Source organism: Festucalex cinctus, chromosome 1, assembly GCF_051991245.1.
Source record: "Festucalex cinctus isolate MCC-2025b chromosome 1, RoL_Fcin_1.0, whole genome shotgun sequence".
NCBI lineage: Eukaryota > Metazoa > Chordata > Actinopteri > Syngnathiformes > Syngnathidae > Festucalex > Festucalex cinctus.
In genome coordinates this window covers 18,447,719-18,469,189 of record NC_135411.1, presented here as the reverse complement: position 1 = coordinate 18,469,189, position 21,471 = coordinate 18,447,719, and the positions used below count along the sequence as shown (strand labels likewise).

The following is a 21,471-nucleotide window of genomic DNA, read 5'->3' as shown; positions in this document are numbered from 1 at the left end:
AAAACTCATTGTTTGATTCCATCCAGGCTAACTTGATTCATCTGGCTTTACAAAATGGCAACGTGGTTGTGTTTTTTGACAAGATGTGGATTTCCAACAAGAAATACAACGATGGCCAGTGGCATTATTTGACTGTGTTCAGAAAAGATGGCAGGTATGAAATGGACACATTAATCCACGCCAATTTGTTGACTGTAACAATAGAAAATAACAAATTATAGAATTGTAAAAAATTGTGACAAACGCAAATTTGTATTTTTTTTTTATTTTTATACAATGCATGGGCTAGCGATCCTCCATACCACTTTTTTTTTTTTTTCAGACCAATGCCAACTCTTGATTTGTCACCGATACCAATATGAAGTACCAACACTACTAGTATTTTTGATACATAGAATTAAAAAAACAAAACCAAAACATGATGACAGATATTTTACGTAAGGTCTATATATCCCAATACAGCATTTTCCTTAGAAATGTATGAAATGAATGGCAATTTATTTTGTATTCTTCTCATTTCTAATTTCCTCATCATAAAATGGCCACAAGAGGGCGCGTGATACTGGTATCAGGCACCATCGCGAGTACCGATACTTTGAAATAAACCTGCGTATCAGTCCGATACGGATACCTGATATTGGTACTCGGCCATCCCTCGCATGCGCATAAGAATTACAGCGACACACGTGTATCATTTGAGTAGCAAGGCAGAAAACAGTAAAGGGTGCATGTTTTGAAAGGGAAAAAAAGAGCCCTATCTGGCAAATAAATATAAATGTAAAAATAAATATGAAACCGTAAGTCCAGAATACATCTTAATGCTGAGTGCTGTGCCACCATTGTCTGAATTTGGAACTCTATTTGTATGTATGTGGTCTCTAGAACTATTTGGAAATAAAAGATATAACTAGAAAAAAAAAAAAAAAATTCAGTGTTCCCTCGTCTTCTGCTGGGGTTAGGTTCCAAAAAATACTCGCAATAAATGAAATCCGCAAAGTAATTAGCTTAATGTTTTACATTTATTATAAATGTTTTAAGGCTCTAAAACCCCTCACCACACAGATTATACACTTTTGTCAATGAGGCATTTACATTTTCTCATAATTCTCTCATTAAAACATTCTCAATGTTCAAACTGTCATGTATTTTATAAAATATGTACAGTACTTTAAAAAAATGCACGCAAAATTGCACACAAAAAAAAAATAATCAGTGAGACCGCGAAAAGTGAACTGCGCTATAATTTAATTATAAATATTTGTGCCCATAATAATTATTATTGGGCTCATTGGAATGCTCTGTTCTCAAAAAGAAATAATTAACTGAATTTTCAATAAAGTTTTAAAATGATTGACAGGTGGCATATGACAAGTTGGATGGAACCATAATGGTATGGGGGGGGGGGGTGCTAGTTTTTTAGGACACTAAAATTGAATAGCCTACTGAATATAAAATCTATTTTATGAAGTTGTATTTTTCTGAATTATTTACATGTACTTTAAAAATATGTTGAAAATCTCACGTACTACTATTTGAGAACTGCTGAATTATGCAATAGTTTGAAGAAGTACATGAATCGTGTCTTGAAGTAGCCAATAGAGTTCATGCGGAGATGTCGACCAAATATCCCGAACAATTTGAAAAGGACTACAATTGTAATTCATTTTTGGAATGAGCACTGTCAAAATATTGAGAAAAAAAAAACAAGTAGTTGACACCAAAATTGCTTAGAATTGCCTGGTATTGATAGTTAAAATCTGTTAATAAACCACAAAGTATCTTCCCAAAATAGTTTACAATCATTAAAAAAAAATTACCTTCCCTTTAAAAATAAATAGCTTACAGATGTTTTGATTTTGAAAAAAGGCACCTAAAGTGTGCAGATGCAGTGATGACTGTCCCGAGTACTCTGGTACGACTTAATTACTTCAATAAGAAAAGTGACTCTAGTTAATATCTAACTAATACTTAACCAATGAAAGAAAAGTAGTCCTACTTTTCTGTTAGGCAAGGATTTGGTGCCATCTTGTGGCTTGTTAGGGAAGTTTTTTTCAGTGAATAATGCAACCATCATTTATTTACTATTTAAAATCCATAATATACCTTTAATGACACACCTTTTAGCTAAGCCCTGCAATTGGCTGCCACCTATGGAGGGCCAAAACTGCCAAAATTCAAAATAAATAAATGACTAAATAAATAACTAAATGACCTAAAAGTGAAAATAAAAATGAATATAAAAAAAATATAATTAAAAAATGATATCCAAAAAAATATATAAATGGAAATAAATCTGTTTTTATTTTCACTTTTAGTCACTTTAGTTATTTAGTCATTTATTTATTTAGTCATTTATTTATCTATTTATTTAGTCATTAATTTATTTATTTAGTCATTTATTTCTCTGTTTATTTAGTCATTTATTTATTTATTTATTTATTTAGTCATTTATTTATTTAGTCATTTATTTATTTATTTAATCATTTATTTATTTAATCATTTATTTAGTCATTTATTTATTTTGAATTTGGGCAGTTTTGGTCCTCCACAGGTGCAGCCGGTTCAGGGTGTACCCGCCTACTGCCTGAAGCCAGCTGGGATAGGCTCCAGCACCCCCCACGACCCTTGTGAGGAATAAGCGGTTAAGAAAATGGATGGGTGGATGGACCTTTTAACTAAGCAAGGTTAAAAAGTGTATTGACTGCCCCCTACAGGGCGGCGATGCTCATTGATGACGACGACAGCGGCGTGGAGCTGAACGGAAGCGTCTCCATGCAGGACACAGGTGTCAACGTCAACCTGGGACGAGGGCATTTCAAAGGCTGCATCTCCAACCTCTACACCAGACGGTGATTGTCGTCGGCGAGCCGCGTCCGCTTTGCCCCGATGTGTGATTTTTATTTATTTTTTTTAATTTAATTGTATTTTTTTTAAATGCTGTTCCTCGTTCGGCTCCAAGGCCCGGCCACATGTACAAGCCCGAGGACTTCACCGACTTCAAGTCGTACAGAGACGTCCTGGTGGACGTGTGCACCCCCGACAGTCCATCCAACAGATGATGAATCGTGACCCCAAAAAGGTGAGCGTTGCGCTTGCGTTCTGACGACACCCATTTCTACGATAGACACCACAAATGGAGGATAAGCATTACTTGTGTCTAAATTAAAAATTTTCAACATACTTGATTAAAAACAAGAATCCGCCAGAAAATGCAAAAAAAAAAATTGTCAGATCACAAATAGTTGAGTTTTAAGCCAATATCGGAGGAGGATTCCCCCAAAATGCTCTATGTGAGTAACTGTGAGTGTGCTTATTGTCTATATAGTGATTTACAGCCATTTTAGGCAGTACCCACTGAAAAACCAACATTGTTGCCATGAAGTTCCGCATAATGTGTCAAATTCCCGTTCTACTGGGCCCATCCCGGGTCCTTATTGCTGTAGAATCGTGAGACTTGATTTGTTTGACTGACTTTATTCTGCTGCCTCATTTCCAGAGATGAAGAAGGAGGAGCCTAAAGACCAGCTGTTGAGCGTCTAACCATAAACATTGTGCCACGCTCTTCTCTTTGCTGTCATTCATTAAGAGCAACACGTTGCATGACCCTATGGACCATCTCAACTAGTTAAATAGGAAGTCAAATCCCCAATTTTTTTTGACAATATGTTACATGTAGCCCCACTGGTCTAAATTTGGCATTCTGGTTAATATTGCGTTAGTGGAATATGAGTTAAGCAGCAAAATCCAGCCGTTTTTATGTATCTCAGCGGGCGGCCATTTTGCCATTTGCTGTCGACTGAAGATGACATCATACATTGCTCAGGGCTTTAAAAAAAAAAAAAAAAAAAAAGATATATATATATATATATATATATATTTTTTTTTTTTTTTTTTTTTTAAAGCGCTATATAAATCTGATTTATTATTATTATTATTATTGTTATTATCATCAATGTTGCTCAGGTCTCAGGTAACAGCGAATCACAACTCAGCTTCAGAAGACAGATCAGCTGTGATTGGTTGTTGTCTGAGTCCTGAGCAACTGTGATGTCATCTTCAGTCGACAGCAAGTGGCAAAATGGCCGCCCCCTGAGATGGATCAAAACGGCTGGATTTTGCTTCATAACTCATATTCCACAAACGTAATATTAATCAGAATGTCATGTTTAGGCTAGTGAGGTCACATATCACATATTATTGTCAAGAAATGTTGACTTCGGCTTTAAAAATGTAATATATTCAACACCATGTTTGATCTCTTCAGATGTTTCTCTGCTTAAACGATTCATAAATAACAAGCCTGACTAAAATCATCTCATTGTCTCTTTCTTCCATGTAACACCCAAGCACTCCATCAATGCAGCATCAATCATCATTTGAATCTTGAATACAGTTTGGATATTATTTATTAACTCGAGTCACTGATGGTGTAGTGGTTCACTCATCTGACTTGTGCAGGCAGAATGGGTTCAATTACTGTACCTTGGTGGTGACGTATTATTACTGTAGGATACAATTAAAGTGTATTGCATTTTTTTCCCCACAGTTTGTTAGTCAATTATTGTTGTACTTTTAGTATTTTCAGCAGTCTCAACTCAATTCAGCAATATGAACAAGAGGAATTGATGATGTACTCACCAACCTTTTTGAAACTAATTCAGTCACTGATTCGGTTATTGTTTTCCTAAGTAAAATTAAAGTGGGTGGGGGTGCAGGGGGGCGCTGGGGTGGCGTGGGGACCTGCCGGGCCTTGTTCTGCAGTGTTGGGCTCGGGGCGCGGGTCGGGGGCGCTCCGGGCGTCTGGGTTGGCTCGCCGACCGGGGGGCGTGGGGGGTTGTGTCTTGGTACTGCCGCGTCTTGGGGGATTCTGGGGGGGGGGGGGGGGGCGTGCTCGCTTTTCTGCGCCGTGGTAGTGCTCCCCTCTTTGGTGGCGGTCCTTATGCATGCCAGATCCATCACACCAGCCCCCCTGAAATTCAAACAATTCGCCTCTCCCTCCCACTGCTCGTTGAATCAGTGGGTGCTGGTGTCAGTGGACCTCACTCTGCTTCGTCTATCCTTCTCTCCTTCCTCTCTTTAGTTTTTCCTCTGGTCTCTTGAGATCTTAATTTGTTGGAATTTAGAGGTTTCTGGGGTTGGCGCAAGACTCTGGTTTTGTAACCATGTGGATGGCAGGAGGTGTTTAGTTGGTGCTGGATTTCACTTTGATTTATCTTTCTTTTCTTTGACCTTTCCTCTGGTCTCCTGACCTTCTGAACTTCACGACTCTGGCAAGACTTTGAAGTATCCGGTTAAGGTGAAGGGTAATGGGATTTGTATTAGGTTTTAGGGGAATTAATGAGTACTGTACAAATTTACATGAATTTGCACACAAACACGCACATATGCACAACAACCAAAAAGAGCAATGATGATTTGATGTTGAATCGGTACGACTGCCGAATGAACAATTCTGACCTCTCACTTCAATCCTGACCCACATGGATTGAACTACATAAACTTTACAGATATGATCCGGCTTTTCAGCAACATTTTTTTTAGCCGCCAAATAAGAGCACCTTTTATGTTAATTCTTTTGACATTAAACGTTATGAGGACATCAACATTTTGTGATTCACTGCACACACTCATGCTCCTCTTTTTCTATGAAGTTTTATTTATATATATATATATATATTTATATATTTATTTATTTATTCAGAAAAGATGAAAATCGAACCAAATACTGATCCTGATGATATATTTAAGGCAAAAAAAAAGAAGGTAAAATTATAAGATAAGCCATTTTATAAAGAGGGCGACGATATCCCGTTTTATCCCCCACAACGAATAACGGGGTTACTCACTGTCGTTGTCAATAAATAAATAATATTTCACATTGGTTGGGCTTTGGAATCATTGCAATTAACTTAAACAAAAGAAGAAAGTTTGTTTTGATTGCATACATAAAATGTATAAATCGGTGGCGCAGCTTCCAACCGACACAGCTAGTGACGTCTTCCAAGCAAGACCACGCCCATTTGGTTGACACGTTTAAAAGCTCTACTATGCTTAATCGTTGTACATTTCTTTTTGCACTTCACACTTTGTTCATCCTCCAATGGTTGTGCACCTACAAATCAAACGGGAGAGATAAAAAGATGTGACGTCATTTGATCACGTTTACTTTTCGTCGAATTAACAGCTCACTGCATATGCTTCTGTGGTTGTCCGAATTCCAATGACACTTGAAGGCACCACACTTCCTACACTGTGTGACTGAGTGGAGCACAAACCGGCAGCTGAGTGTCAATGTCGGTTAGCGGCGACTGAAAACGGCGTCTTCACGTTGTCACTGACCGAAAATTGTTTACTGGCAAGGCAGTAGTCGCACAATATCGACATGGACGCGTTTGCTCGGAACTGCGCCACTGGGTGCGATTGTTGTGCCTGTAAGTAAAGTCACAAGAGAGCGCGCGGGCAGCTCTGCTTCCCCGCCGCCTTCCAAGCAGCCTCTCGCGGCCACACTCCGCCTCTCGCCCCCTGGTGTTGTTGGCCGACGTCAATGGCGGCCGCCTTGGAAGACGAAGAAAAGGAGCCGTTCAACGACGCGGAGCTGGCGCTCAAAGGCATCAACATGCTTCTTAATAATGGATTTCAGGAGAGCGACACGCTTTTCAGAGCGTACAGGTGAGTGAGTGAGTGAGTGAGTGAGTGTCTGCCTGCCTGCGTACGTTGTGTTACATGATTTGGTTTACATATGTCTGCTGTCCGTGTTACAGTTGATACAGTTTACATTTATAATTACGTAATGTGTTGCCTTTGTGTGTGTAACAAGTATCTGAAAATGGTTTGTACAGTGGACAGTGAGTTGGTTGGCCGCGAGTAGCACTGAAAATCCGCGAATAATTGAAATCCATTTTAACTGCATTAGGTAAAAATAATAATAATAATAATAATAATAATAATAATAAAATCTTGATGAAGCGGCTATATACACCCCAAAAGCCTTTTCCACATAAATGGGTGTTGAAAATATTTAGAATGGTTTTAATCTGTAAATAGTATATAGTTCTGTACATCTCTGCTGACTGTAACACAAGTGATATGTTGCTTATGTTACATGAAACTGCATTACAGTGTAATCTTCCACTCACGTGCACAACACGAAGACAAACAGGTACACTGTGTTCCAATATGCCTAGCATTTGCATTTTTAGGGTTGGAACACCCATGTAACTAGGGGTGTGGAAAGGTCGTGGAAATCCAAATAAATAGATAGGGTGAGGAGAGGAATCTTCAGAGAGTGCAGGAGTGAATTGTATCAGTTAGTTCCTCTCCCCTCTGCTCGCGAGCCCTGAACTGAGTGTCTTCTCTCCCTTTTGTGTCGTGTTTAATCGATGTCAAACAGGTAACCCTGACAGTTAGCATGTAGAAAACCAGCTTTCTTATTCGTCTTTCTTTCTGAGGTGCAGGCCACTATTGCAGGAAACGCGGTAGATAATTTAATAGGGATTTTGATGGTCATTTTGATGAATATTGGCATTGGCCTTTTTTCAAAATCTGATGGTCAATAAAAGGTAAAGCTAAAACCATTTTAATCTCACGGAAGTATTTATTTAAATTTTCAGTTAACATTATAAGAGATGCTGCTGACCCTGGGAACCTTCTGACTCTTTTGTTTTTGTTCAACATTAAAACAAAGAAATGTGTTTCCAGTTTCCATTGAACTTTTTAAGACGTACTGAATTATTTTATTTTATTTTTTTGTGAAATTTAAAATGATGTATATTGTTGTCTAAGCATAAAAGAAAACTACGTTTTTGAAAAGTCTGAAAAATTGTTCAACAAGCATCAATGCTTTAAGACATTACAACAAAGACAAGATTGGTATTTGTATTTAAAAAAAAAAAAAAAGAATGACAGCAGTATCCCCCCCTTTTTACTGAAAATGAATATCGGTTTCAAATATCTGTTGGCCTCCTTAACTACTAATCATTGGCATCGGTATAGGCCCTGGAAAAAAAATATCGGCCTATTTTAGAGTTCTGGTTATTTTTTATCATTAAAGTTAAAACAAATGAGTTAATAATTGCTCTGGATTTTTTACGTAATGACCTGATATGTTTCTCCGAGTCACTTCAGCAGTTGTAATTGGTCCTCTTATAGTATGGATGGATTATTTGGTGGGCGGCTGTGCTGATGTGTCGCAAAAGGCACACACAGCCTCTCCGCCCCGCGGATGCTTGAATGTCACTCCTCTCTCTAATTGCGCTGCACACTTGGGGGGCGTCCTGCTTTTGAAGAACTTTAATATGCAGCGCCTGTATTAACCGGCTTGTTGCTCAGCTGCCAGTTGTGTTGCATCAGGAGGGAGAAGATAGTGATAGTGATAGTATGGGATGGATAACGATAAAAATTATGACTATTCTAAATAATGTATATGACTGATGCGTTATAGTAATGGGTCGATGGGGACGGGTCTCGAATAAGCTTCGGCTTCTACCCGTCAGCCCTTCTTTCGGATGTCAATGTTGCAAATGATGTGATGTGATTGATGTAAGCTGTAATGTGTCCGAAAGGAAAAAATGAATAAACAAACAAACAAACAATATTAGGCACGCAACCACTGATTTAAACAAAACAAAACAAAACAAAAAAAAAAGCCCGTTAATTCACTCTTTGAGAACAATTTTCTTAGAGATAGACCGAAATGTTTTTTTCAGGGCCGATACAGATTATTAGTAGTCAAGGACGCCGATAACCGATATTTGGAGCCGATAATCATTTTTACTAAAAGGGAAAATGTCAAAGTTTATGAAAAAATACAAAATCTTTGTATTTTTTTATTTTCATTTTTTATTTTTTATTATTATTTAAAGCACATGTTTTTTGAGCAACTTTTGGGTTCATAATATATTGGAGTTAAAAAAAAATCTTAGTCAATAGACATCTTTGTTTTAAAAATCTAACAAAAAGTTCCGGGATCTCCCACATGTTTTCAAAAGTTAAATACAAACTTAAACAATTGTTTTCTACAATAAATCAAATATTAAAAAATTTCAGAAGTATTAAAATTTAGCTTATCTTGTTTTAATTTAAAAAAAACAAAAACAAAAAAAAAACAGAAGGTGCAGAGAGTTCCCAGGGTCAGCAGCATCTCTGAAAATTTAAATTTAAAGAAAAATTTACAAACAAAATTTAAATTAGTTTCCTGAAGTTGACACTTTTTTTTTTTTTTTTAATGGCTCTATTATTGGCTATATGATTCTTCAAAATGGCCAATGCCGATATTTGTCAAAATGGTGAATATTGCCGCCGATAATTGGCCCGGCTGATAATCGGTCTATCCCTACAATTTTTCATATAACTGATACATTTTGATGATGTTTGAATGTAATTATGTTGTAAAAAAAAAAAAAAAAAACGAACGATTGTTGCTGATTCTCAAAGAGCTAATGTATCAGCCGACCGATTCATTGTTAGGGATAAGTACAATTAAGATGCAAATTTCAGGCGCATCTGAAATGATGTTTCATATGCGTCTCGTTCTGTGACGTGCTGACGTGTGTGCTCTCATCCACCACAGGAACCACAGTCCCCTCATGAGCTTCGGTGCCAGTTTCGTCAGTTTCCTGGTGAGTCGACGTACTTCGTGCATTCTCTGAGGTCGATCGGGATCACGGGACGACCACCATTTATTTGGATTTCATGTTACTCGCAGGACATGTTGTTGTTCTCTTCTCGTTGCGGCTACTTCTTCCCTTAAGAATGTGAAGAATGATTTTGAAATGCTGACGTCGCTAGCACATTTGGACTATGAAGCAATGAATTACAATAATTGGCTTTTGCAGACGCCATAGCCACCATGCTGGTTGTAGTAATGATGCCTTGTATCAGTGATTCATTCTGGTGCGATGTCTGCTCATTTCCGCCTTTTGACTTCATTGCGCAGAACGCCGTGATGACGTTTGAAGAGGAGAAGATGCAGCAGGCGTCCGAGGACCTCAAAGCGACTGAGAGGTTGTGCGAGAGCGAAAACGCCGGCGTCATCCAAACCCTCAAAAACAAGATGAAGCGCTCGGTGAGGCAGGACTTTTCAAATGAAAAAGTTTATTTTTTTTCTCCTCAATTTCACAGTGGCACGCTTTTGACAACCTAGCCAAAGGATTCAATATTAACAGATTACAACATTTGACAAAGTTAATAACATTCAAATTTGAAGCATTTCCTTCCCCACCAAAAATTGGCAGATTTTTCTTTTTATTGTGAAGTTACATAAATACTGAAGGACAAACAAATTATTTTAAAATGGTTAAATGTTCTCCCTGAATTTGATGTTTTTATTGTCTGAAGTGTTAAGGGTCCAAAAAATAGGTTTTTCTTTTTTTTTTTTTTTTCAAAAACTTTTTTTATTTGCCATACGTATCTATGACAACATAAAATAAAATAAAAACTGTACAACTCTCTATAAAACAACACAAAACAGCCTCCAATCACATTAAAATATAAACATAAAGCCTTTTCAAACAGAAATGAATTTTGTACCCACACAGTCAAATGTATATAGTAAAAAAAATAACACAATATACACATATATAAATAAAATTACACACAGAAAAGGACCTCCAGAAGAAAAGGGGCGGGGAAGTAAATAAAATAAACTAGTCTTTCACAGAAGGAAAGTCTATTTGTGTAGCCAGTTGTTGTAGTGGTCGCCACGTTTTTGTAAATTTATCAGAGGAGCCCCGTAGTACCATCCTAATTTTCTCAAGTTTTAAAAAATAGAGGACATCCCTAAACCAGTGAATAAAAGCAGGTGGTCGGAGGTTATTCTTCATTTTTTGTTTTAAAGAGACGCTTGACTCATTGAGCTATTTTCAGCAGTAAAAAGTTTTGTCATTTGTACAGAATAAATTTGATAAATTCATTATTTTTCATGTACAATTAATACCTTGAAAAACATAACATCAAACATAAAAGCATCACCTGCTGAGGAAGTAAGTAACGACCAATCATCAAAACCCCAAAAATAGGTGAGCCATGATAGGTCGTTACCTACTTCCTCAGCACAGGTGATATCATCTTCAGTCGGCAAGTGGAAAAATTAGTTATTAAGGCAGAAAGACGTTCAAAGATACAACAACTGAAGACAGCTGCAGTAAAGGCAAAGGAGGAAAGCCAGCGTTTGGTGATTTCAATGTGTTCCAGACTTCATACAGTCATTGCCTGCGAAGGATTCTCAACAAAATATTGAAAAGTACCATTTTACTTTACGTTATGTTTATGTGTCCAATTAGTTTTGAGCCCCTGGAATAAGGAGCATTTGCATAAAAATAGCTACAATTCCTACATGCTTAATCATTTATTTCTGTTCAGCCTCTTGAAATTCCATTGTAGTTGTTTCCGTTTAAATCCAATGAAAATTTTGTCACTGTCCAAATATTTCTGGGCCTAACTGTACTTTTTTTTTTTTTTTTTCCCCCCTAATGATAGAAGAGACTCTAATCGTTCTTTTGGTAGGTTCCCTGTTTTTATAGCATTCAGAGTATTCTGTGGGCCTTGCAAAATTTGTCAAAATCCAGTCAAACAGCCGTGAGCAAAGGGGATTGCTTCAGTGAAAATGGCTGCCAGTGAATGAGATAATATTAAGAGCAAACAAAAATGAATCTTAAGCTTTCCCAGTGATCTTGTGCGTTTGCTGTTGTTGTTTGAAAAGTTACTCCATGTGCGTGCAGGCGGACTCTCGGAGGTCGGGGGTGGCCGCCATGGAACGACTCCAACGGCAGATCATCATCGCCGACTGCCAGGTTTACCTCGCCGTGCTCGCTTTCACCAAACAAGAACTCTCAGGTAAATTGGGGGGGAAAGAAATTAGAGACTGTTTATATTATAGCCAAGTAATATTTTGTGACATGTACAGCGTACATCAAGGGCGGTTGGATCCTCCGCAAAGCCTGGAAAGTTTACAACAAATGTTACGGTGACATCACGCAGCAGCAGGACCGCGGCGGCGGCAGCAGCAGCAGCAGTAGGAGGAGGAAGAAGGCGTCCGAGCATCAGGCATCGTCGTCGCCGTCCTCCATCGGGTCCGAACGCCCGTCCTCCGCCGCGTCCAGCCCTTCCCAGCGGCTTGACGCCATCGGCGCCGAAGACCTGGACCGGCTGAAAGGTTCGGTCAGCTTCGGTTACGGCCTCTTCCACCTGTGCACCTCCATGGTGCCGCCGCACCTCCTCAAGATCGTCAACCTGCTGGGCTTCCCCGGCGACCGTCTCCAGGGACTGTCGGCGCTCGCCTACGCCAGCGAGAGTAAAGACATGAAGGCCCCCCTAGCTACGTGAGTATGTGAGTGACTATGTTGTGCATCTGATCTGGGTTTAAACAGTCAGCATTGGCATACAACGGGCTGGGTGATAGGACAGCAAAAATGATCTGAGATGGAACCCAGTGGCAGCAAATACAATAAAAACAACAGAGGCGCCAGAATTGAACCCTTTGTCCGACCACTTTATTTTTTTTTACCTAACTAGAGTTGGGGGGGGGATCAGATAAGTCGATTTAAAATTGTTTGGGCTGCCAAGTTTTATACTTTTTTTATTTTTATTTATTTATTTATTTTTTCTTCAGTGGCCGCTGAATTCTGACCTTTATTTCTTCTGTTAGTGCTGAATGGCAGATGATATTTGTCAGCTTACTGTCTTAGTACTTAGTTGAGGGGTTATTAAAGACAATCCAGCACATTGACAATAAAGACAATACAGCACATCCAAAATATCGCCTGCCACTCGGTTTGAGGTGTTCATCACTTAACCAGTAGAGGGCAGTCATGCACTAAATGTGCCTTAGATTAGAAGAAGACAGAACGTTAGTGACCTTATGTAGCTAACAGCTAGCTCTACCCATGTTCACTCGTGGAATAATGTTGAAGCATCATCTGTAAGTGACTTTTAAGACACTATTACATGTGTAGTTTTGACATAATGACGTATGTGTGAACTAAATGGGAGTTAATATTTGTTTACCTTATACTAGTGTGCTAATGCTAATCGTGATAGCTGCTAATCGTTTAAGAAAGGCTAATTTTGTTTGTGTTTAAAAATGCATTATGTATAGATACTAATAAATTCTGAGTACTTGTATCTACTAAACCTTAGTGGGTTAACAAAAAAAAAATGGAGGGGGTGGGCAATTCAATTTTTTTATTCAATTAAAAAAAAAAACTTTAAATTGTCACTAAGAACTTGTCAACCTTAGTAAAATGTTTTCATCACTCTTCTGACCAAACATCGACTTAAAACTAGTTGAACAGTACATTTTCCATGGCCTGAGGGATTCTGTATCGTTTTAACTGGCACTAAGCAACTTTGAAAAGGATGACAGGAATACTGCTACACAAATAAAAAACTATAAATGTGCTGACTGCTTTGTGGCATACGTCACTCCCCCCTTTCCCATTCGTTACAAAGACGGAAGTCAATTTGAATGCCGACGCAGGATTACTGCTTTCCTGGCAGAAGCTGCAAAACAATTGAAAAGTTTTTTCTGAGGAGACAAAAAAGAAAAAGGGAAGCTACCTGGATAAATCAAGGATCAACACTGGCCGGGCTTTCACTCGCTGGCGTGAGTTTAAAAACGACGCAATGCGCTTGTCCTCATGGGAACTGTGGTCTTCCTTCAGGCATAACATTATCGCTTTTGTCCATATGGTGCTGGCTTAATCAACATGAATTGAAAGTTCGTTTGTGTTGCTTTAAAGGAGATGTAGACTATTTCTATTATATATGTCCAGCCTTGATGGAGGTCTGTGCAACTGACTTACTTTCTGTTTGCCTCTCCAGTCCTGCATAAACGTTCTGGTGTTATTTTTGCCGTCAATCTGTATTCTTGCGCGTCCTGCGACAGCTTGGCCCTCTTGTGGTACCACACGGTAGTGCAGCCCTTCTTCGCCCTGGACGACAGCGAGACCCACTCGGGCCTGGCGGAGGCAAAAGCCATCCTTCGGCAGAGAGAGGCCACCTACCCCAACTCGTCGCTCTTCATGTTCTTCAAGGGCAGAGTGCAGCGTCTTGAGGTAGGCGCCTACGGGATCTGTCTCCACACGCGCTGAAAACGCAACGTTGTTTCCTAAACAGCTCACGCAACTTCCTGTGTGTGCGTAGAGCCAAATGAGCGCCGCCTTAACGTCCTTCAAAGACGCCTTACAGCTGGCTTCACAGCAGAGGGAGATCCAGCATGTGTGTCTGTATGAAATTGGTAAGCTTTCGCCGCTCACGTTAAACATCTGTTCGTGAAAGAAACCTCCGCAGTAGTCACACCTACAACTTGAATCTGACGAACAAAATTAAACATTGACAATCAGACATTTCTTTTGAATTGTGGTTTGACAGACCAAAATGACAGAATCCATAGAACAGATTTAAAAAAAAATGGTGGAATTGGTGAACCCTGCTCTAATGCAGCTTCATGTTCTTCTGATTACAGTTGCAGCCATTATTCAGAAATTTAAGATCCAACGGATTGTAGCCAATCTCAGTAATACGGGTCATGAAAAAACATTAAAAGTCATTTAATAGGTTTTGCTCAAATTAAGGCCTTAAATAAATGGAATTAAAAACATGGAATGCAATGTCTACAGGCATTAAAGATGTAAATAAAGTTGATGTAAAAACATTGTCATTCATGCTTTATTTCATGTGCAACGTTGTGCAAAGGAGTCACTAACACAATTGTACTGTATTGCAATGTACTGTCCAACATGAAACACCAATGCCACCTAGTGGTAGAAAAATTACCGCAGCACAATAAATGACTCTTTCACACTCCTTTTAACTGTTGTTTAGTATGACTCCTTAACTTCAAATAGCTATGAATTACTTACTATAAAATTACTATATCAATGAACTCAAACTTAACTCAACTTTATTTATAAAGCACTTTAAGAACAGGCATTGCTGTATACAAAGTGCTGTACATGAAACATAAATCGGTTGTGCAGTAAAGAACAAAGCACAGAGCACGAACAAAGGAAACATTTTGAAGTGCGTACATTTTACATCAGTAAATTAATAAGAAGTAGGCGAGTGAATACATAAATAAATGCATAGATAAATAGAAGTAGATTAAACATCAAATTCATACACACCACAAAACACCAAAAACAAGATAAAATGATACAAACACATTTGTATTTGTCCACTTTTATGTTAATGAGCATGAAAAACTTGGAAAAAGTATTTTATTGTACATTCAGAAGAGAGATTCATTTGGGAATAATGGCGAGTTAACTATGGAAATCATGCAATCGTGATTTTAAAACTGTAATCAACTGACAGACCTAATATATAAACAGCCTGCCGTCGCTGCTGTATGAAATACACTTATGGCCATTCTATTTTGTTTTTATTTATTTTTTTAACATTTTTGGAATGTCCTGCATTCAGTTTCATCCCTAAAACATACAAATGTAACATAAATAAATAAATAAATAAATAAAATGAACATAAGTGTTTTTCACATAGCAGGGATGATATGCACATGTATGTATGTATATGCAGTACAACGTGGGCATTAAATTATTTTTAAAGTTGCATTAAAAAGCAGAAACCCTGCAATAGTACCATTTGATCCTTGTGTGTTTTCTAGGGTGGTGCAACATGATCGAGCTGAACTACACGGAGGCTTTCAAGGCTTTTGAGCGTCTGAAGAACGAGTCTCGCTGGTCCCAGTGCTATTACGCATATTTGACTGCAGGTGCTCACCCCGCTGACATCCTCCACGCTGTTTGCTTTGGCTCCAGAATCCATGCTTGGGTGTGTGTTGTTCTTGCAGTTTGTCAAGGAGCCATGGGCGACCTGCAGGGAGCCTTGGGAGTTTTCAAAGATGTCCAAAAACTCTTCAAACGCAAGAACAATCAAATCGAGCTCTTCTCCATGAAGAGGGTGCGTTTGACAGTACTTTTGGTGTTTGTTTTATGACAGAAAAATGCAGCAAAATGTGTTGATGATGCGACAGGCTGAGAAGTTGAAGATCCCCAGTCTGTCCAGAGAACTGTGCATCCTCTCCATCATTGAGATCCTTTATCTGTGGAAAGCCCTCTGCAACTGCTCCACCAGCAAATTACACGCCATGATGCAAGGTAGGCAGGCATCTTCTCTTCTCTTTGATATTTCAAAAGGAAACGTTTGTGTGTCTTTTTGCAGTCCTTCAGGGCATTGACGACGCCTCTTGCGCAGGGCTGAAAAACCTGCTTTTGGGCACCGTGAGCAAATGCCTCCACAACGCTAAAGATGCCGTTCAGGTATGATGATAACGATAAGAACGAGAATCTGAAGCGAGAGCTGGCGACTTGACCCGTCGTGTTTTGCAGTATTTCAACGTGGCCTTGAGCGATGAGATGGGCCTGCTGAGCAACTCGTACGTTCAGCCGTACGCCTGCTACGAACTGGGCTGCATGCTCCTCAGCGACTCAGAGGTAAGACGGGAAACCGTTGCTGATGGTAACATTTTCATAGTTTATTTAGAAAGTTAAAGAATAGAATTGATAGCACCTCTAATTAATTAATTATATTATTAACTCATTTACTACGAAAAACGTATAAATACGTTATAATTTAAATATTACCATGCTCCCAAAGACGTATTTATACGTTTTTTTGTTTTGTTTTGTTTTTGTTTTTTAAATGCTAGAGCATACTGAAGGCTTTGATGCAGCCTCCGAACTAAAGAGAATGCTTGACGCAATGGGAGTTATTACAAAAACGGCCAACAGGTGGCAGCAGAGTATAAGAGATCAATCAGGGCCATGTTTCAAAAAGCTCTTTCCCCCAGTGTTTTAAACAGATTTATGAATAATGATGAAACTTACATATATTCTAACGCTAATTGCTGCAAAACAGAAACAGAAATGTTTTTTTTATTTTTTCTCTTGATAAAAAAAGAAACTCTAATCTTTCTTTTTGGAGGTTCCATTTTTTTATAGCAATAGAACACAATATTCTGTGAGCCTTGCAAAATCAGTCAAAATCCAATAAAACACCCGGAGCGAAGGGATTCGCTTCAGGGAAAATGGCTGCAAGTGAATGAGTTAATAGAGTCCCATCACAATATTGTCAGATCATATCTGGAATTTTTGTTTACAGCAGTATTGATCATCATAATTAGGGCTGTGCAATTAATCAAAATTCAATTACAATTTCAATTATTACATTCCACAATTACATCGTAAAAAAAAAAAGTTTATTAATACTAATTTTGAGTTGTTTAAATTTATACATTTTTAAATTTTTAAAAATAAATAATTAAATGAATTTTGTTTCTTGCATAACTATAGTGTTTTTAAGAATGTTGTCTTAATATTTTTTACGTTTAAACATTTTCTTGCTTTGTACCAAATAAATGATCATCCTAATCGTGATTTCAGTTATTACCAAAATCATTGGATATTTTCTTCATAATCGAGCAGCCCTAGTCATGATATGGTGTGAGGTACTCAACATCTATTTCCCGTCAATGACACTGTCTTGTTTTGTTCCCCTTCAGTCTGCATCCAAAGGCCACATGTTGATGCTTCAGGCCAAGGTACAACTGTGTAGTAGCGAAGCAGGGGATGGACGCATGTGCTGTTTGTTTTGAAGGCCATTTTGTGTTTTTGCAGGAGGACTATGCGGGTTATGACTTTGAGAACAGACTTCACGTGCGGATCCATTCGGCTCTTGCCTACAAGCAAGCTGCAGCTCGACCTTGAAGCGAGTGGAGTGATAGGAAAAAAAAGCCAACCGGAAAATCATCAGAACATTTTGGGCACAAACATTTTAAGTATTTATGTTTCGGTGGTGTCATTTTTTTAAAAACGGATTCTGTAGTTTGTATGGAAAAAGGTTTACTGACCTTTGCAATACACTGCACATTTTTCCTCCATGTGGAAATATTTTGCACATATTTCTTAGAGAACTTTTTATGATTCACATGCTCAATGGTACTATTTGCTGTCAACTAGATCCCTCTTTCATATTGTATTTTAATTGTATGTTATTAAAAATGATTTTTATAGACAACGTGCTTTGAGGATTTTTATTTTTTCTGGCATCCAAGATTGAGGGCTAAATATGAGACCAAGAAAGACCAACTGGTTCACTATACAAATCTTTATTTCTTTAACAAGAAAAAACAAGCATTTTATTTTAATAGAAATATTATTAAAGAGCAGCTACTCACGATGGGGGGTGTGGAGGTGGTTGCATAGTTAGTGATTCACATGCATTTATTGTATGTATGCATAAATTGCAAGGAATATTTAAACTAACCTAAGTGACTTAAGACCCTTTCACAGTATAACAGCGTATGTGCTGATGTAAAAAACAATGTAATGCACATACTCTACACACATTCCTGACATATATTTTTTATTTTTTTTTATACAGTTCATATTTTCACTGTGACAACCAAACTGCAAAAACCTAAAACTAAGCAAAGCACACAGGGAATTAATTAGCTTCCATTGTCGAACCAAAGGTTAGGGGGATGTATTACATGAAAGTGACTTTAGGGGGAGGGGAAAAAAAAAAAAAAAAAAAAAAAAAGTTAGATTTGTCAAGATTTCTGACTATATTTTTCAAAGTAGCTCCACCCACAGTCATGTTTACAAAGCCTCCCTGCATTTACATGAGACCAAACCACCACCCCAAAACAATGTGGAGAAGTGGATATTGATGTCGTTCTTTGTGCATTTTGACCAAATAATGTCAGAAAATTGCATAATGTGTCCTTTATTATATCAAAAAAATCATTTTTTGTGCTCTATTGTTCACACTGGACCTAATGTACTTGCATCTAAGCATCTATTAACATCATCATCTACTGGCAGTGCCACGCCAAAATCACAAATATGTTGAAAGTTTCAAGGAAGTCCAGAGGGCCCTTTGCGCTTTCTGGTCCTAGTAGATGTCGGGCAGCTGCGTAAACTTTCTGTCCCAGTAACCTTTCAAGTAGAGCCAGTCTTGAGCTTTGTTGTGCGGGTTGGCTCCCTGCTGAAACCATCTGTGGATGGTGAACGACAATGAATCATCAAGACGTATATGCGGCAGCACTGTCCTGATGGGGGCAGTGCAGAGTAGAGCAAACAGAAAGAGGTCAAGACAGGTAGCTGGTCTGAGTGCAGCGCTACTTATAATAGCATGGAAGATAGGGACATCACACTTGTAACATGAGACAAAGTTATTAATGCATATATGCACACACGACCTAATTACCTTGTTTTCCATTCGTCTGTCAACTTCCCACGATTCTTCCGGGCTGCCCTCTGTTTTTCTTCTAGTCGCTTCTTCTCCGCACTCGCCACCTCTGACAATTGCAAATATATGAAATTGGATACTTAAATTAATTCATACACATTATGCTTGACTTGAATTGAGAACAACGCATCTGTCTACATGCTCTTTGGCAATTTGCTGCCTCCACAGGTCAATCTTGGTACTACGACAGACATCTGGTTTGGGGGAGGAGACTTGTGATTTTTAGTGAAGATGTGTGGTGTTTCGCTGTTAGTTTCAATCTGAGTACACCACCTGTTTAAAATAAATAAATAGCACTTGCCCAATTTAACCTCTCTAACATTTGTTGAATATGGGTTGAAAACGGCCACAGTGCTTAAGTGACATGTGTGTACAGTACACACGTTTCCCTTTCTGATGAAGGTCATACCGATATCTCCGTTCTCCATGGCGCGGATGTCCGGTCGGAGACGACTGTCTGTGGCCGGCAGAAGTCCCTCCATCTTCTTGTCCAGCTCGTTCAGTTGCATGGCGAACGTGGAGAAAGCGTAAAACTGGCGAGAAAAAAAAAAGAAGAAAAAAAAGAGAATGGGGAGATGTGTGAGGCAAAAAAAAGATGAGACAAGTTGCTTTTTTTTTCTTTTTTTTTTTAAACTGACCTTGGCCGAGTTGTCGGGACGAGGCGTTATCTTCCAGACCAGCTCGCTTCCCGGGATCACCTGCACCGTCTCGGCGTCAGGCGGCGGCGGAATCTCCTCGGGCTCCTCATCTACGCTGCTCTGAGGTCAGGAAACAGGCACAGACAGCCGCTCAGGCTCAAATCACTAAAACAGATGAAATGAAGAACAAGGAAAAAAAAAAAAAAAAAGGAAATTACTCTTTTGCAGGCCTTCTTCTCTTCTGCATTCTTTTTGTCGGACTTCTTGTGGGCGTCGAAGGTTGCGGGGTCCACCGTGTATAAGCACTCGGTCCATTTGCCGTAGATGGCACAGAGCTTCTTCTTGCTGCAAATATAAATAACATCTTGATTATAAGCATTTGGCAAAATGAAGCATTTGAAAGTTGTTTTGATACAACAACTTCAGACTGTGGATATCGAAGGCAAAATATATAAACAAATAGCAAATAGTGGTGTAAACAGAAATGAGCTGAAACACTATTTGCACGAGGTAAACATAGCTGTCCGTTTCTGCTGTCCTTATTTATTTACTGATGTAAAATGTATTTACTTGTTAAAAAAAACAAACAAACAAACCTGTGTTCGCACTTCAAAATGTTTGCTTTGTTCTTGTTTCCTGCAAAACTGATGTTTGTTTATGTACAGCACTTTGTATACAGCAACGCCTGTTCTTTAAAGCGCTTTATAAATAAAGTTGAATTGAGTTGATATTGAGTACTGATACAAGTAGTACTTTTGATATATAAAATGGTATTTAACAAAATCACGAAAAATTGTGAACAGACCTGCTTTCTGATTTATAGCGCCATCTAATGCAGAGGAGGATTACGCTATGTCAGATTGTTGTGTTTTTTTTGCCGTAAGTATCTGACTGATTTCAGCAGATTCCACGAGTAGCCGATACCTGGTATCAGTACTTGTCCATCCCTAATTTGAATCCAAATTAGTTTCCATTTCCAACTTATTTACAAGCACCTTACAGTATGTTCCAACTAGCGACTGTATGTGTGAACAATTGATAGTAGTATGCTCTAACTTGTTAGCTTGTCTTGTGGTCAAGCATCGCGGCCTTTGGACACAGGAGTAGTGCTGGTGGGTCCATAGGCAGGACCCCTTAACTATATGTTAACTTCCAGCCATTATCTGTCTCGACCCCGGATAAAAACGAGTGACTGTTGCGGCAGGTGTGCTTTTAAGAGTTATTCCAAACTGACTTTGTCTGGTTGTAGTATCACCTTTCCACCAATAGAGGGTCTTAATAGACTGTGAAAAGGTCAGAACTGGTTTAGATCCAGTGGAATGGACGTTTCGGACTGGAAATGTTTGTGGATGATGTAAATGCTGTTGACGAAACCTCGGGGCAAAAATTTGGTGTTTACTTTTTTTTTTTTTTTTTTTTAGGTCAACTTACTTGTGGTTGACTGTTTTTTTCCACCAGCCCTAATTATTCTATTTTACATTTAGTACATAAAAATATGCAATGAATCTGAGTCAACTATGGAAATCATATGATTAAAAATGCTAATAAGAAATCGTAGACATAA

General features: G+C 38.6%; 3 protein-coding genes across 7 annotated transcripts in view; 2 read left to right on the top strand and 1 right to left on the bottom strand.

The window, feature by feature from the left end:
• Positions 1-3,714, top strand: part of LOC144018244 (laminin subunit alpha-3) — a 29,565-nt gene extending 25,851 nt beyond the window's left edge. For all 3 annotated transcript variants that reach the window (XM_077520485.1, XM_077520484.1, XM_077520483.1), the window contains 4 exons: positions 27-154; positions 2,715-2,849; positions 2,960-3,079; positions 3,497-3,714. In XM_077520485.1, the coding sequence (XP_077376611.1) occupies positions 27-154; positions 2,715-2,849; positions 2,960-3,059 (363 nt within the window). In that variant the 3' untranslated portion in view covers positions 3,060-3,079; positions 3,497-3,714. The remainder of the gene's footprint in view (positions 1-26; positions 155-2,714; positions 2,850-2,959; positions 3,080-3,496) is intronic.
• A 2,367-nt stretch (positions 3,715-6,081) lies between these two features.
• Positions 6,082-18,033, top strand: LOC144018214 (tetratricopeptide repeat protein 39C-like). Of its 2 annotated transcripts, XM_077520467.1 has the most exons (14): positions 6,083-6,669; positions 9,569-9,617; positions 9,935-10,063; positions 11,718-11,832; positions 11,903-12,317; positions 13,883-14,051; positions 14,140-14,233; positions 15,623-15,730; positions 15,809-15,918; positions 15,992-16,115; positions 16,180-16,277; positions 16,347-16,451; positions 17,519-17,557; positions 17,634-18,033. In XM_077520467.1, exons 1-14 carry the CDS (start codon positions 6,545-6,547, stop codon positions 17,721-17,723), a joined length of 1,770 nt encoding a protein of 589 aa, XP_077376593.1. In that variant the 5' UTR covers positions 6,083-6,544; the 3' UTR covers positions 17,724-18,033. The 2 variants fall into 2 exon arrangements, with proteins under 2 accessions (XP_077376583.1, XP_077376593.1); XM_077520457.1 differs by having other exon boundaries at positions 6,082-6,669; positions 15,623-15,918.
• A 72-nt stretch (positions 18,034-18,105) lies between these two features.
• The window catches only part of LOC144018200 (oxysterol-binding protein-related protein 1-like), a 29,343-nt gene continuing 25,977 nt past the window's right edge, over positions 18,106-21,471 (bottom strand). For both annotated transcript variants that reach the window (XM_077520430.1, XM_077520420.1), the window contains 5 exons: positions 20,126-20,252; positions 19,908-20,027; positions 19,679-19,802; positions 19,228-19,318; positions 18,106-19,015 (listed from right to left, as the gene is read on the bottom strand). In XM_077520430.1, coding sequence (XP_077376556.1) covers positions 18,913-19,015; positions 19,228-19,318; positions 19,679-19,802; positions 19,908-20,027; positions 20,126-20,252 — 565 coding nt within the window. In that variant the 3' untranslated portion in view covers positions 18,106-18,912. The remainder of the gene's footprint in view (positions 19,016-19,227; positions 19,319-19,678; positions 19,803-19,907; positions 20,028-20,125; positions 20,253-21,471) is intronic.